The sequence below is a fragment of the Leucopleurus acutus genome (genome assembly GCF_964270905.1).
Source record: "Leucopleurus acutus genome assembly, chromosome: 9".
Classification (NCBI taxonomy): Eukaryota; Metazoa; Chordata; class Mammalia; order Artiodactyla; family Delphinidae; genus Leucopleurus; species Leucopleurus acutus.
In genome coordinates, this window is record NC_139144.1 from 98,212,399 (window position 1) to 98,227,922 (window position 15,524).

The 15,524-nt window shown below is 38.0% G+C and overlaps 1 protein-coding gene across 4 annotated transcripts in view; it reads right to left on the reverse strand.

Moving 5' to 3' along the window:
* Window positions 1–15,524, reverse strand: part of TPK1 (thiamin pyrophosphokinase 1) — a 344,701-nt gene that overhangs the window by 169,274 nt on the left and 159,903 nt on the right. For all 4 annotated transcript variants that reach the window (XM_082846614.1, XM_082846615.1, XM_082846613.1 and 1 more), the window contains one exon: window positions 3,036–3,131. In XM_082846614.1, the coding sequence (XP_082702740.1) occupies window positions 3,036–3,131 (96 nt within the window). The remainder of the gene's footprint in view (window positions 1–3,035; window positions 3,132–15,524) is intronic.

The window sequence follows — 15,524 nt, forward strand, 5'->3', positions numbered from 1 at the left end:
AAATGTATGATAATTTTGTAAGATTTATTAGGTGGAGAAGTATAAAGGATTTTCTGACACAGTTTATGTGTATTTTAGGAAGAAAGTTGTAAAAGCCCTCATGATGATCTCACGTGAGGGTAGGAGAATGTGCGGAGGGGAATCTTTTATGATTTTCCTTTCCAATCTTTCTAATCTTGCTTTTCTCCTGCTATTATGTTAAACCAAAGACAATGTTGTGCTCCCAGGTTAAACATAAAGTCAGGTGGAAGCTCACAGATAGTCTCAGATTTAACATAACCATCTTTTGCAGTCTGAACAAGAGCTAATTTGGATGGTTTTGTTAGTAATGAATTCAGTTGACCTAACCATGCTTCTTCAAACACCAAGTAACCACACTGTTCTCTGTCGCAAAGCTCTTCAAACCATCTGCTGTTGGTTCACTGAAGTGTTAGCCATCTTCCCTGTGGACTGCCATACTTGGCCACCATCTTCTCCCCTTTGCCATCTAACTTGTGTTTGTTTCTCATGTCTCAGTCTTCTCTAAAAAACCTCTCCCCTAACTGCATCATCTCCTGCTCTCCTGTGAGTTCCTCGAGCATCTCTTATACGCACAGTGCTACCGTACAATCGTGAACAAGACAGACCTGATCCCAGCCTAATGGGCTGCACAGTCAAGCTGGGAAGAAAGGCCTTAAGCAAACAATTAGATATACACAATTAACACAATTATTAGCAGTGTTCAGAGTATCGTAAAGGAGAAAAGAGGGAGGCATAGAAATCCAGAGCTATGGTGGAGGAAAGACCTCCTTGAGGACGTCAGGCATACTCTGCCATCATGGCCTTGGCAAAGACAAGGAAAAATACAAAAAAAAAAAAGTCAAAATATATTCACAACATTCTAGAGAGGGGGCAACATATATACAAAAAACACCTTAAGGCAAAGGAGAGGAGGGAATCTGGCATATTTTGGGAACAAGGAGAAAGGGGGCTCAAGATGAGGCTGGAGAATGCACTGGACCCAAAACATGCCAACCATGGAGGTGCCCAGCTCCCATTCTCTCCACAAAGACCTCGCTACTGGGCTGAGGGGAGGGCAGCTGGCTATCCCGGCCCAGCGGCAACCCCTTCATGACACAGCACAGCCTGCCACCAGGGCCACGCACATCCCTGGCAGCCTCCAGCCTATGACTAAGCACGGTGGGAGCAGGAGTGTGCGGCCCTTTCTGCCCAATGCAGGAGTCCTCTAATAGGTCCTCTCGCTCCAGGCCTCCACTGGTTCGGCCAAGACTTTGTCCAATTTGTTTCACAGATTATATACACCTGATTATCCTCTTCCCCCAGTTTGATGCTCTCTCTGGATTTTGGCCTTGTTGAGTTTGAGATACGATGGTTTATTTTGAGATTCAATGACTAAATACTGTATTAGAGATACTATCAATTTGACACAACAAATGACACTCACATACATTCCCAGCTTTCAATACACTCAGTGGAAGTACTAGGAAAATTGAAACAGTTGTGAAGATTTACAATTTTTTTCTAAGAAACTCAACATCAGCTATGTCGGGATGAAGCAGATAACTCTCAATAGGTTGTCTTCTGTTTTCCTTAAACAAATATATTATTACCGCAATTGACTGCTGGAAGTAGCACATTAGGTACAGCTCAAGCTACAACGGAGATGAGAAATGTTCGTTCAATTACATTTATTGAGTTTGCAGAGTGAGCTACTTGTCAATTATAATAGTTAACAAGGCTTTCCTTCAAAGGGAGAAAAGGATCTACTGCCTCAACTTAATAAATATACATTAGAATAAATCTTTCATAACTTCTGCGAAGGAGTAAGTTCTTATTAGGGGTGCGTCTCCACTGCCTATGCCATCCCGCCACACGTGTATTAGCCATGTAGTTGGACTGTATGAGACATGTGGATCGACCCCCCACTCCAGTCCAAGACAATCAGGTTATTCTCATCATCCTTCGCCAAAACCAAGTGGTGGTTAATGGAGAGATTTCAGGACTTAGGTCTCATGACGGTGGGAAGTGATGACCCTGCCCCTCAATCCCTCTAGATGTAACGATGTAAAAAAAATTGCTACAAGCAGCCACTGCAGACAGTCAGGGAAACCAGACTGAAGAGAAAGCTTACACAGCAGAGCCAAGACAATGGAAGAAGCAGACGTGAGATCTGACTGCGCTGTGTCTGAAGTCGGCCCTACCCTGTTCGATTACTGAGGAAAGGCTGAAACACGTCTCCTGTTACTTGTACTGTGGAAACCATCCTAATGTACAAAGGTGTTTTCCTAAGTTTAAAAATGACACATTGGATCATGCATCTCAGCTCACCGTCCTGCCCTTCCCAGGAACATAATGGTCAATTGTCAGTCACTGCTTCCGGTTTAATTTCGTGGATCTTCATGGAATACAGACTTTAAAAAGTTTGCATATCATTTCAACAAGTATCAAAAAAAATTGCCTAATATAAAAACATACAAATTTGTGCGTTAGCTAACTGATGTGATTATACACTTGGGTGCTAGGTGAAAATCACTATTGAACACCTTAAAGAGTCCACATGTGCAAAGCAGCAGACTCTTTTCTCATTTAAAAAAAAAAGTCAGTAATATTTTATTTGTTTATATAAGAGTTTGCAACGTTGGCCAAATCTAGGCCATATTTGTTTGTTTGTCTTGCCTACGTAATATCTAAACACACACAGCTCTTCAGAGCAACAACCAACCTGAGATAGAAAGCAGCTACTAGCTACTCCCTTTAGGCTGAGAATGAGCTGCCAGTTTTGTTTGCTTTGTACAAGGTCCACTTCACCCATTTGGGGACCTCATCACAGTAAGGTTCTGGAATCTGTGACCTCTGATTCAAGTGCACACGTTAATGTTTTGACAACTAAGTGCAGATTTATTCATATACTGGAAAAACCTGACAAGGGAACCCAGATAAGCAGCACAAAAGCAAATAATGATTTCAGATAAGTGAAAACAGGATTGTTCACATCCTTGGTATAAGACTCTTCACCAAATAGGCGCCTATCTTACCTGTAGGTCTTTTCCTTCTATCTTATTTTGGAGCACTTCAAGACACTTGGTAAAGTCAGTATGGTCCTGATCAGGAGTTGAAATAATTTCACATCCCTGTGTTAAATAAGATAAAAGGTAGGAATAAGTAATGATGTCAGCCTCGGAACAAGATCAAGAGCTATAAAAGTAAAGTATCAGACATATCCTGTCATGCCTGTATTATACCTTGATCATTAGAATCATTCTCATTATCTTTATTATTTCACATAACAGGATATCTCAGCAATGATGTTACACTATCACGATAACGATCTGATTACGACAATCATTTTACCCAAAAAAGTACAGATTATACTACATTAATGGTCTTTAAAAATCACTGCTGTGATGACATTCAAGATTAGCGTAAGGACTCAGGTACAAGTATTATAAAATATATTCACAGTGAAATTACCTGAAATTAAACTATTTCTAAAAAACTTTGAGTTTCTTCGAGCAGACTTCCTAAGTTTACCCACACGACAGAAAGACTAATACTGAGCTAATGATAAACTACATTTTAAGTAAAATCAAGTTAGATGTCCTATAAAATTCCTTTACAACACCCTTTTTTCCTCATGTAAAAAGAAGCAGGAAGAGAGATGCCTGTGTAAATATGTCTCTTGGATTACCTTTTGGACATAACGAAGTGAGTTTGTAAGTTCTTTGCCTCTTCTACAACAGATAACTAGTGAAAAACACTGAAAAATATTTATAAATAGAGTGCCACAAAAGTGCCAGCTTGTTGGCACTAGTGAACCGAGGTGGTGCAGGAAACGATGCTTTTGGAACGACGCCTTTCTCCCCAACGTCTCACAGAAGCAAGGTATGTAAAACCAGCACGAGGGGACTTCCGACTTCCTAATTCAGGAATAAAACGATGCAAGGTCTCTGACAAACAGCTGAGTAAGTGAAAGTTAAATATAATCTAGTACATAAAGTTGCCATTCGAAGAGTTTTCAAGGAGAGAAAGCAAATTAACCAAATTAACTAACGGAGCAAATTAACCAAAGTGGAACAAATTGCGCGTGCGAGTGCGCGCGCGCACACCCACACACACACAGGCAAAAATTCACATCTGGCAAATCCTTGCCTATAGCTTTGGGACCACAGGATCTTCGGCAAGAGAAGACTCACTGCTCCTTGAGTACAGGGAAACTGACCACTGCGTTTCAGTTGCTAAGACAATACCAGCACATACCAAGCAGTCTACAGAAGTTTGATGGATAGATAAATGATGGATGGATTAAAACCATTTCTCTCCTCATGGGACTAATGCTACGTTTCTCTGAAATATTAATGTGGATAAATCAGACTATGAGTCTAACTCAGAAAAGCAACAATGACATTTTTTCAGGCATTATGCTACCTGCTGCCATTAGGAAACTATGTAACACTTATTTTAAAGTATGATTAATACAGATTCTTAAAATGGTGACAAATATTAGTGCTTCATATGCAACTATATAAAGTAAAATTCAACAATACATTAATGTTAACCAAGTGAACATCCAATCAGGTAAAGTGAAATACAAATTTCACATTGAGGCTTAACAAATACAGCAGTATAAAGTACTACATAAATAATTCACAGTATTTTTTTAATGAGTCATTATTTCTCAATAGAAAGAAAAATGACAAGGAAACAAACTGATATCAGGAACTTAGTAAAATTTAGCAATAAACAGTTTTCAGAACATGTCCTGGAATGGTAATAGTTCAAATTAATTTCCAATAGTGCCAGCATCTATAGCTATAACAAACACAAAAATATATTCTCATAATATATGATCCTAATCTCAGTAAAATCACAAGTCATCTAAAGAGCAAAGGTTTATGTTCAGTGTGGCATATTTTAAAAAGAAAAAAGGTTCAAGTAAGGGTTATGGTAAATACTCAGATTAACCAAATAATTTTATTATTAGCTTAGTTAACCAAATTTTATTATTAAATTATTAATAGTCTACCTTACAAATATTACAATATTTTATTAATGACCAAATAACTGTATTATTACATCTACCTTATGACTATTAAAATATTAATCAAAATATTAGCTTTAAGCTGTAAGCTCCATGAAGGTACCCACTACGTCCCTTTGCTCATTATTGCATCTGCATACAAGAACCCAACACAGGACACAGCAAGTAGTAAGCATTCAATAATGAATAAAGTCATTTATAAAAGCCTGAGATAAATTACCACTCTAGACCAGGCATCAGCAAAGTTTGTAAAGGGCCAGATAGTAATTCTTTTACGCTTTGCAGGCCAAAGGGCCTCTGTCGCAACTACTCAGCTCTCCCTTTGTATCATGGAAACATCTACAGACAAAAAAAAATGAGTAGGAATGGCTGTGTTCCAAAAAAAACTGAAATGTGAATTTCCCGTAATTTTCACGTTATGAAATATTATTATTCTTTTGATTTTTTTCCAACCATTTAATACGGTAAAAACCATTCTTAGGTTGCCAGCTATACAAAAGCAGACGGCGGACGAGATTTGGCCTGTGCGCTGTAGTTTATCAACCAATCCCCGTTCCAAGCCCACAAATAGTTTTTCTGATTTTCATCACCAAACTCTGTACATGTTTGAGGAATTTAATATGAGGGAAAAGTTTCAGGCCTTTAAAAATATCTCTGTGAACTCCCTTTTCCTTATCTGTAACGGACCTAGCAGGCAAACTAACAGTGCCGTTGAGATGCCCTGTATAATGCCCAGAATGCACCGGGCACAGAGACGAACACAAAGCAAATTCTCACCTCGGCACTTCCGAACAATCTCTAGAAACGTCGATGCTACAGTCACACCACCTCGCATCAAAGGTCACTAGAGTAAGCGAAATATTGCTAATACTCCCTATAGAACCTTGTGTGGAGGCTTATAAAACTATTTTTGAATTCACTGACAACTCGTAAGAAATTATTACAAGACAATGAGTGTCATTAATCAACCTAATTTCAAAAGATCAATGCAAAAGCCGTTAGACTGTCATTCTCAATTAATTTTACTGTTCGCCAATAATGCAACTAAAATAGGTTAATGAGTTTTTATATTTAACACACGTAAAACCTATCAGGTTATATTATGCTGACTCCTTTAAAACTCCTTAATTAGAAAGGAAACAAATCCTTTGGAAAAAAAATTATAACAACATATCAATTGTTACTTCATGCACTCTATCCAGAGAGAGACTTGGCCTCCTTAAAACAAGAGGCAAGTCCAGTGAAAGCATTCCCAAACTTGCTATTAGCTTATTCATTTTAGGATAAGTCATTTAGTGCCATTTTAGGATAAGTCATTTAGTGAAAGGACTTGTGAAAATTACCCTGCAAAATTTTATGGGGCTCTGAGACTTCTACTGTAACTTTATGGACTGTGTTTATAAGGTTAAAAGTTTAGAAGTGTTATTTCCTTGTAGGTACCATGCACACCAATTCTGAACATTTATTTGGAGTGACTTGCATATAGCTTCTCACCTAACAGAATTAAATATGTCTGTAGCTACAAAATCTAAAATGCTTTTCAACAAACAGATTATTTTCCTAACAACATATAACTTAATTCTCTGAAAAATCAGATAACCTCAAAAGTATCTGAAAATTAGAATCTTAAAATTGTGATCTGTTGATAATTAACTATCTTCCTCACTAAATCAATAACGATAATAAAAAGTAACAACTGAGTACACATCTTGTTATATGAGATATGAGTCACTTTATATGAATTATGTTCTTGAATCTCTAAGACAACCTTATAAGGTTAATGTAATTATCACATTTTAAGATGTGTAAACTGAAGTTTAGAGAGATTAAATAACCTGCCCAAAGTCACACAGCTGATTTAGGACATAGTATGTCATCTGAAGCCCAGACCCGTAACCTACCAATGCTTTGTACTCAACCCTGCTTAATTAAACTTTGGGTATTTTGGAAGGTTTAAGCAGAAAAACACCTTTATAATTTATACTGAACCTTTATTTAGTTGCTTTTCTCCCGTTTTAAATACCTGAAAATCCTTTAGCTTTTAGACAGACATGACCCCTGCCTGACTCCATGCTGATTCCGTTGTAGCCCAAGGCTTGGGACCCTCAGAGCACCCACAGACATCTGAAGTGGGCAGTGAGTGCTTAGCTATCCTTCTCATCCCTTTTCTCTGCTTTCCCAACTCATTATACTGTCACTATATTTATCATTTATATTCATGACATAATTCACTTTTTTTTGGCTATTAAACATATCATTCTGATCAATATCTCTGTATAGAAGTGTTTATTTCTGGTTATTTTCTTCGAATTGAATTCTTAACATGAAATTACTGGGGAAATTATAAGAACATTTTTTTATAACCCCTGGTAGATGTTGCCAGAGTTTCCTGCCTTTCCAGGCAGGCTGTAAATATGAATATTCCTACTGGTGTATGAGGGTGAAAAAAAAATTTCTTCTTTTAAAATATAAGTAACAGTAGGAAAGTTAATTCATCATGAATTTCTTACTGTGAATTAATTTACTTGCCGTACTTCCTTCTTAATCACAAACAGATCAATTTCATTAAGGAAAAGATGACTTTCACTGGAGAGGAAGGGAAAAGAAAGTTAAGACAATTTTGGAGTGTGAAGCAGGGTTGAGACTGGAAGTGGTTCACCCAACTGAGGACTAAGGAGCTAAAGGACAGTATGAAAGAAAGGGACACTTCTGGGAGGGGAAACAGGTGTCAATCAAGGGTAAAGAAAAGGAGGCAAGAAGATGTCAAAGACCACCTTTCAAGTTGGCTCTGAAAAGATGAAGTACAATTTATTATCCCATTAGAATATTGGTACTTTTTTTAAATAAGCAATGATAGTAAGAGCTTTATGGGGTCTTAAAATTCTAGCTCCCACACACTTTATTTTCCCCTATCCATTGCTGAAGTAGCCTTTCTTCCTGTATGTTAGCATACATTTAAAAATATTTAGGGAGATATACTCAAGAGTCTTAAAAAAATTGAATACATCACACCTTTAATAATGAGGTTCCATAATCTTTTATTAAACTGAATTGGCCAGAACCCTGTAATAAGAAACTGCCTGCCAGATTAAGAGTACAGCAGGGATAAAGCAAAATGACTCACACTCTGAATAATCAAAGACGGAGATCCAAAATTAGCCCAGACTTGTCCTCACATCTGCTAAGAAGGGGCGTAGTTGCATAAAGCCGATCAAAATCTAAATGATCTATGTTCCTTGACACAGGTATGAAAATTGTCTTTTTACCCTGTAGAGATGTGATCACAAAGTAACCATTTCCCGCTTTCCTCTTTATTGTATAAAGCATACTATGGTAGATTACTACTATAGTTTTATTTACCAGACTTCTAAAAACATTTCTACTTTTCAAACTAAAAAGTTTTCTTTAAATTATCAAATGACAGCTGACGAGTAACAATTTCTTCAGCAAGAATGTCACATGATTAAACTCTTAAAGATTCTAAGTAACAAGTTGCCTAATATAATCCAGTGTTCTCTTTCTGTTTTTCTAGACAGTGTATAAAAGAAGAGAACAAAAGTAATTTACCTTGTAGCAATTCTCCATTCAATCCCAAACATAAAGAGACATTCTAATCTGCTATAATCTTCACTGCCCTGGGTGTTGTGAAATAACCTTTCCTTTCAACATGGCACTGAACGAAAACTTCAAGCATTTGAAACAAGAAAGCCACCACATCTATTAACAGAAGTCAAAAGTTATTTTAAAACAGCACAGGGTCTCAAAATGATGGCTTCCTTCCTAAAAGCAGAGCCAGAGTTCCCAGTGGAACAGGGTGTCCAAAAGACTTAACATAGCAGGCTCAAGAATGCCTTTATAAAGCCTGCTTGCATGGTTGGCCTTTGGACTAACGCCTGGAGGACCTGAACGGTAAACAGTTCCCTACATTGATAAACACTTTTCCCCAATGGTGGCTCACTGTGCCTAAATTATTTGTACAAACAATGTGCTTTATGCTAAGCACCTGCTTTCTTTTTGCCCCAGTAAAATTTTGGGCATTGGCTCTTGAATGAGCTTCCCTGGTGACAACACATCACACTTGTTACAATTTGATTAAGCACACACATCCTACTGGCTCCACTGGGAAAGGACTCTTGCAACTGGTGACTCATTTCCTCCAGAATTTTCCCCCAAGTGCCTTTTCCCTTTGCTGATTCTGCTTCCTATACTCACAGCTGTGATTTATTACAGTGAGAGGCTGACTATATGACCAGTGCCGTGAGTCCTCTAGTGAATTACAGAACATGGAGGTGGTCTTGGGAACCCTCAAAACAAAGAGCTACAGAGATCCTTCCTCTACTAGGATGCTTGTATAAGCTTCTATTTTATAATATTCCTGTAAGTATCTAGATGCAGAGATCTGGTCTTGTCCAGGTGCCATTCCTTCACACCCACTACAAGTATGCCAAGGATGGACTTGGCCTCCATCAGCGCTGTCTGCCAACTCTCCCCAGAAAAGCAAGGGTGTGGTGGGGCAGGAATGGGAGTGCTGAAGGTAACCGTGGTGGAGGTTATTGTTCAGTTACCCAGAACTAAGCAGAACCTGAAAGGAAAACTGAATGCTCACAAAGAAACGGAGGCCACAGGATTTCCTCGGCATTGAAACTGATCCTCACTTTACTTTGAGAAAACTCCCTCCTTTCAACTAGAGGATTATGGCATAACGGCTAGAAAAGAGCACGGATTCTGGGGCCAGAATGCCTGTCTGGAGCCTACTTAAACCATTTCCTAGTGTGTAAGCTTGGGCAAGTTACTCAACCTCTTTGTGCTTCCATACTCATCTGTAAAATGTAGGTGACAGTTCCAACCTAATAAAATTTGAGGCAAGGATGAAATGAATTTATAAATGAAAGTACGTATAAAAGTGTCTGTCATATTGCGAGCATGTTCAAGTCATTGTCAGCCATTACTCTTTTCAAGGTTATGTTGATTATTTCTCTCATCAACTTTTAAAAGTAGAGAAAACCTGAAATAGTACAACAAATTTACAAGCATCCAAATACATTTCAGCCTGTTGGAAACCAATATACTACTTTAACTGTTAGTGGGTAAAGGGTAGTCTTTCAATGGTGAAACTCACTTGAGAAGTGTAACACTAAGGTAAACAAAATTAAAATTTTGGCAGACTTACTTAGAATGATACTGTGCATGGTGAATTTCCAAGAGGGACATAGAGAATGTCAAATTTCACAAACTCATTTGATCACAGAAATCTTTTTTATACCAAGTTAACATGTGGCACTTGGTATAAATCTTTTTTATACCAAGTATCTAAAAGAAGGATTAGACACCTGAGTCATATAGACTTTCGTGAGAACCTACTAATTCCTAGGGATCCCAGAAGGAATGACCAAGAATTCAGGTTGCAGGAGATCACATATTACATATTAATAGGGATAAGGAGGAAAATTATGATAAAATTGTTTCGATCAAGCTCCGCAAGGAAAGAACAAAGGAAGGAATACCCAATAGCTACCGGTGGGGAACTGTGGGGGAAGACTGATGAGTAGGGGGTTCCATGATCCAGAGGAACGAGGGAAGAGAAACAGTCACAGAGGCCCCAGAGATCACAGAGTTAGAGAAGAGACAGGCTGGGCTGGCCCAGGAGTCACATGTGAGGCACTTGGGAGGGCTTAACAATTTAAAGGGCATAGGCTCCCCCTTTTTAAATGCCTTAAGTATGTTGCACAAATTCAAACAAGACAGGCTTTGCAAAATATAGACAATTTGAAAGGACTATGATTGAGGCAAGCCTAAGAATGAAGGTGTATTCAAGAGACAGTTTCACATAATGTCCCCTGCCTGTCTCATCATTGCCTTGCTGAGATGCTAGAAGGGTAAGCCTACCAAAGTGAAGAACCTGTCACTCAGCTGTCAGTGGAAACTGCCTGTCTATAATTCCCTTCACAAAGCCTTTATAGCTCAGCAGATGTTAATTAGTCTTGATGCTTAAGCCTACGAATTTATTATGCTCGGGGGTGGGGTGGGGGTGGGGGGGGGTGGGGGGGGGTGGGGTGGGGTGTGTGTGTGTGTGTGTGTGTGTGTGTGTGTGTGTTTCACTTAAAAAAGTATACCAATAAATGGAGCTGAGCTTTATATATTCATACAATTTCCTCTGTTTGGCATAAGAGTCAAACTTGCTAATGTTTTACAATTTCTCACAGTCCGGTTTGCCATTTTCTCTAAATTAATTAATTTTACCATGTCTAAAAGTTGTTGGCATGTGGCTGGGTGGAACTGGGAAAGAGACACAGCTAAAAGGAGAAAATAACAAGATACATGAGATTAGGCAGAGCCACGCAGATGTTTTTAACTGAAGATTAAAAACATCTGTGGAGACTGTTAAATGTAAATAGAATTGAACCCAAGGCACTGTCAAACTCACAAGGATACTATAATTAATTCTGATTATGAATCAAATCTAGGTTCATAAATTGTACACTTATGGAAATAAAATGATTCGAAATCATTTTAAAAGCAATGTTACTGAGGATAGTTATTAAAAAGCTTTTCAGTTAACAACTTTACAGAGTAAAACAAAATACTAACACTTTACATTAAAATAGCTCTTTTAGCACTTCGAGAGGTCTCCCACATGTACAACATTATGTGACCATTATTACAAATACATGAAAAAGCCAGGGCTATATAACAGAATTCAATTTGTGTGCCTTGGTAAGACATCCATATATGCAAACTAACAACTCAAAAAATAATCTGCATAGTTAGTTCATGAAAACATTACCGCTTCATTTATAAAAACTTTAAAACTAAAAGGCACACTACTGATAGCCAAGACTAAGTATTAAGTTATTTGACATCTCTGTCTAAGTAATATAACTACCTATACCTCCCACACACACTATTTGAGAATCAGTGTCTTTGTCTTTAAATTGGAGTTAAAACACAAGCACTTCCTGCTTAACATCAGTAGTCCATTTAAGAAAAATCAGACACCCTATTCAAATGTCAACCAAAAGCCCGTTTCCCATTATTTTGACTGGGAAAAAATATATTCAAACCCAAATACTCAGTCTCCTAAAATGCAACTGAAACACATTTATAGAAGCAACAGACATTATGATGAGGTGTAAAATGATGAGAAATTTTCTGCTATTAGGTATAACACTTATGGCATCTTCTATTTAACAAAAGGAGCACAGGTTAAAAAAGTTTAGACAGGGCTTCCCCGGTGGTGCAGTGGTTAAGAATCTACCTGCCAATTCAGGAGACACGAGTTCGAGCCCTGGTCCGGGAAGATCCCACATGCCATGGAGCAACAAAGCCCGCGTGCCACAGCTACTGAAGCCCACAAATCTAGAGCCCGTGCTCCACACCAAGAGAAGCTACCACAATGAGAAGCCCGTGCACCGCAATGAAGAGTAGCCCCTGCTTTCTGCAACTAGAGAAAACCCATGTGCAACAACAAAGACCCAACACAGCCAAAAATAAATAAAATAAATTAAAAAAAAAGTTTAGACAGACTACCCTTGCCCAGTGACTGAGTCTGCAGAAATGTGGGTATGGTCATGCCACTGTTAGATGACAATAGGAAAATATCATCAAGAAACACTGATTTAATAAAAGATATTCTTTAATAATTCATGTTATTTCCGAAAAATAAAAAAAATCTTATCTTTCCCAATTCTGAAAAAGATACAATGAAAGCACAAGGAGACAATAGTCTGCCTGGATCTCTGTCTCTACTCCTGCAGTTTACAGTGCTGTAGAATTACCAGCTGGCCTAGAATAATCTTGTTATGTCTCTAATAGAAAATTAGTGGCCTAGCATCAACTCAACATTTCTGCAAGTCTCACTCATCATTTACACTGGGGTTCACTGTATCTCTTCAACCAAGTCTTATCTTTGTAACTGCAGGGCTAACAGGGTCTTGGGCCCACACCATGTTCCAATACTCTTGACCACGGTATGGTTAGGATACCATACTGTGTTCTTCCAGGATCTGGAAGAATTAACTGAGAAGATAATATCAGAACTAAGATCTAGGGGGCCTATTCCTGACTTATGACGAGGGTAGTTTTCACCAGCCTGTCGAGAACATGGCCTTGTGTTCATGGCAACAGTTTTCAGAATGCCAAAAGACTCACTTTTGTCATAGAACAAAGACGACGTTCTTATACTTAGAGCCTACCCCTGCCCTTGCTATCTTTCTGTTACCAAATCACCCTGGTTCTTCAATGTCCTATCTTGGCTCAATTCCATGTCCTATAAATAGATTTTATATAATGTAATAATTTACCAGTTTGTTTGGTCATTCTTGGTCTGGCCCAACTATTGCAGTTCTACTCTTGCTACCCCAGAAATGTGGGTGAAAGGGAGTGACATGATGGAAATGTGAAGGGAGAGTGTTTGGTTCTCACATTGACCATTATCACATTGCTGGTGATACCGGCATTCATTCCCAGGGATGCTAAACACCTTGTGCAAAAAACAACTGTCCTGTCCAACAGACCAAAGATGTAATCTGTTTAAGAGCAGTAGTAGTAACTGAGTCCCAGTTTTAATAAAAAATTTTTATGGAAAACATGAACACTGATACGAGAGCTGTCTCTAGCTAGTTCTACCATTTTCCTCAAGTCATTTAAGCTTTATGAGCTTCAGTTTCCACATCATAAAACTGGGCTTAATAACACTGTTTAATTTTTATAATATTTTAAATTATTTTACATTTTTATCAGTATATTTACAACATATTGCTATCTTATATCCTACACAATTACAATTATGGAAAAACCTGTTTTTCGGTGACTTTCTAAGGCATTAATTAAATCCTGCAACTAATTCCTTAACCTCCTAAACATAAGGAAGCATGCTTTAAAACCCGCTTCCTATGTCCAGTAGAAACCCCAAAGACTATATGCAACAGTAACAGAATATCAGAAGTTACATGAGATATTACAGTTTCTTCAAAGGTCTCAGGAAACTGAAACACATGTGGGCATGACTGACAGAATAACTAAAAAGACTGAAATAGGTGATCTTAACCTTGAATCAAAGAAGCACTGACTGACTCAGAAAGTGAAAAATATAAAGGAAAATAAAATATCAAGGAGAAAATCTGTAAAGACATGCCTCATTATGAGTTAATATTAGTGAACCAGGCAGAGACGAACTAAGACAAATGGGCAAAAGGGGAAACACAAAGATGTCACAGCTATCTGAAAAGGAGGCTTTACGGAATAAATTAGGAATGGCATACCACCAATAAAATGGACAACCTGGAAGAAATGGACAAATTCTTAGAAAAGCACAACCTTCTGAGACTGAACCAGGAAGAAACAGAAAATATAAACAGACCAATCACAAGCACTGAAACTGAGACTGGGATTAAAAATCTTCCAACAAACAAAAGCCCAGGATCAGATGGCTTCACAGGCGAATTCTATCAAACATTTAGAGAAGAGCTAACACCTGTCCTTCTCAAAATCTTCCAAAAGACAGCAGAGGGAGGAACACTCCCAAACTCATTCTACAAGGCCACCATCACCCTGATACCAAAACCAGACAAAGATGTCACAAAGAAAGAAAACTACAGGCCAATATCACTGGTGAACATAGATGCAAAAATCCTCAACAAAATACTAGCAAACAGAATCCAACAGCACATTAAAAGGATCATACACCATGATCAAGTGGGGTTTACCCCAGGAATGCAAGGATTCTTCAATATATGCAAATCAATCAATGTGATACACCACAGTAACAAATTGAAGGAAAAAAAAACATATGATCATCTCAATAGATGCAGAAAAAGCTTTCAACAAAATTCAACACCCATTTATGATAAAAACCCTCCAGAAAGTAGGCATAGAGGGAACTTACCTCAATAAAATAAAGGCCATACATGACAAACCCACAGCCAACATCATTCTCAATGGTGAAAAACTGAAACCATTTCCACTAAGATCAGGAACAAGACAAGGTTGCCCACTCTCACCACTCTTATTCAACATAGTTTTGGAAGTTTTGGCCACAGCAATGAGAGAAGAAAAAGACATAAAAGGAATCCAAACTGGAAAAGAAGAAGTAAAGCTGTCATTGTTTGCAGATGACATGATACTATACATATAGAATCCTAAAGATGCTACCAGAAATCTGCTAGAGCTAATCAATGAATTTGCTAAAGTTGCAGGATACAAAATTAATGCACAAAAATCTCTTGCATTCCTATACATTAATAATGAAAAATACGAAAGAGAAATTAAGGGAACACTCCCATTTAACAATGCAACAAAAAGAATGAAATACCTAGGAATAAACCTACCTAAGGAGACAAAAGACCTGTATGCAGAAAACTATAAGACACTGATGAAAGAAATTGAAGATGATACAAGCAGATGGAGAGATATACCATGTTCTTGGATTGGAAGAATCAACATTGTGAAAATGACTCTACTACCCAAAGCAATCTACAGATTCAGTGCA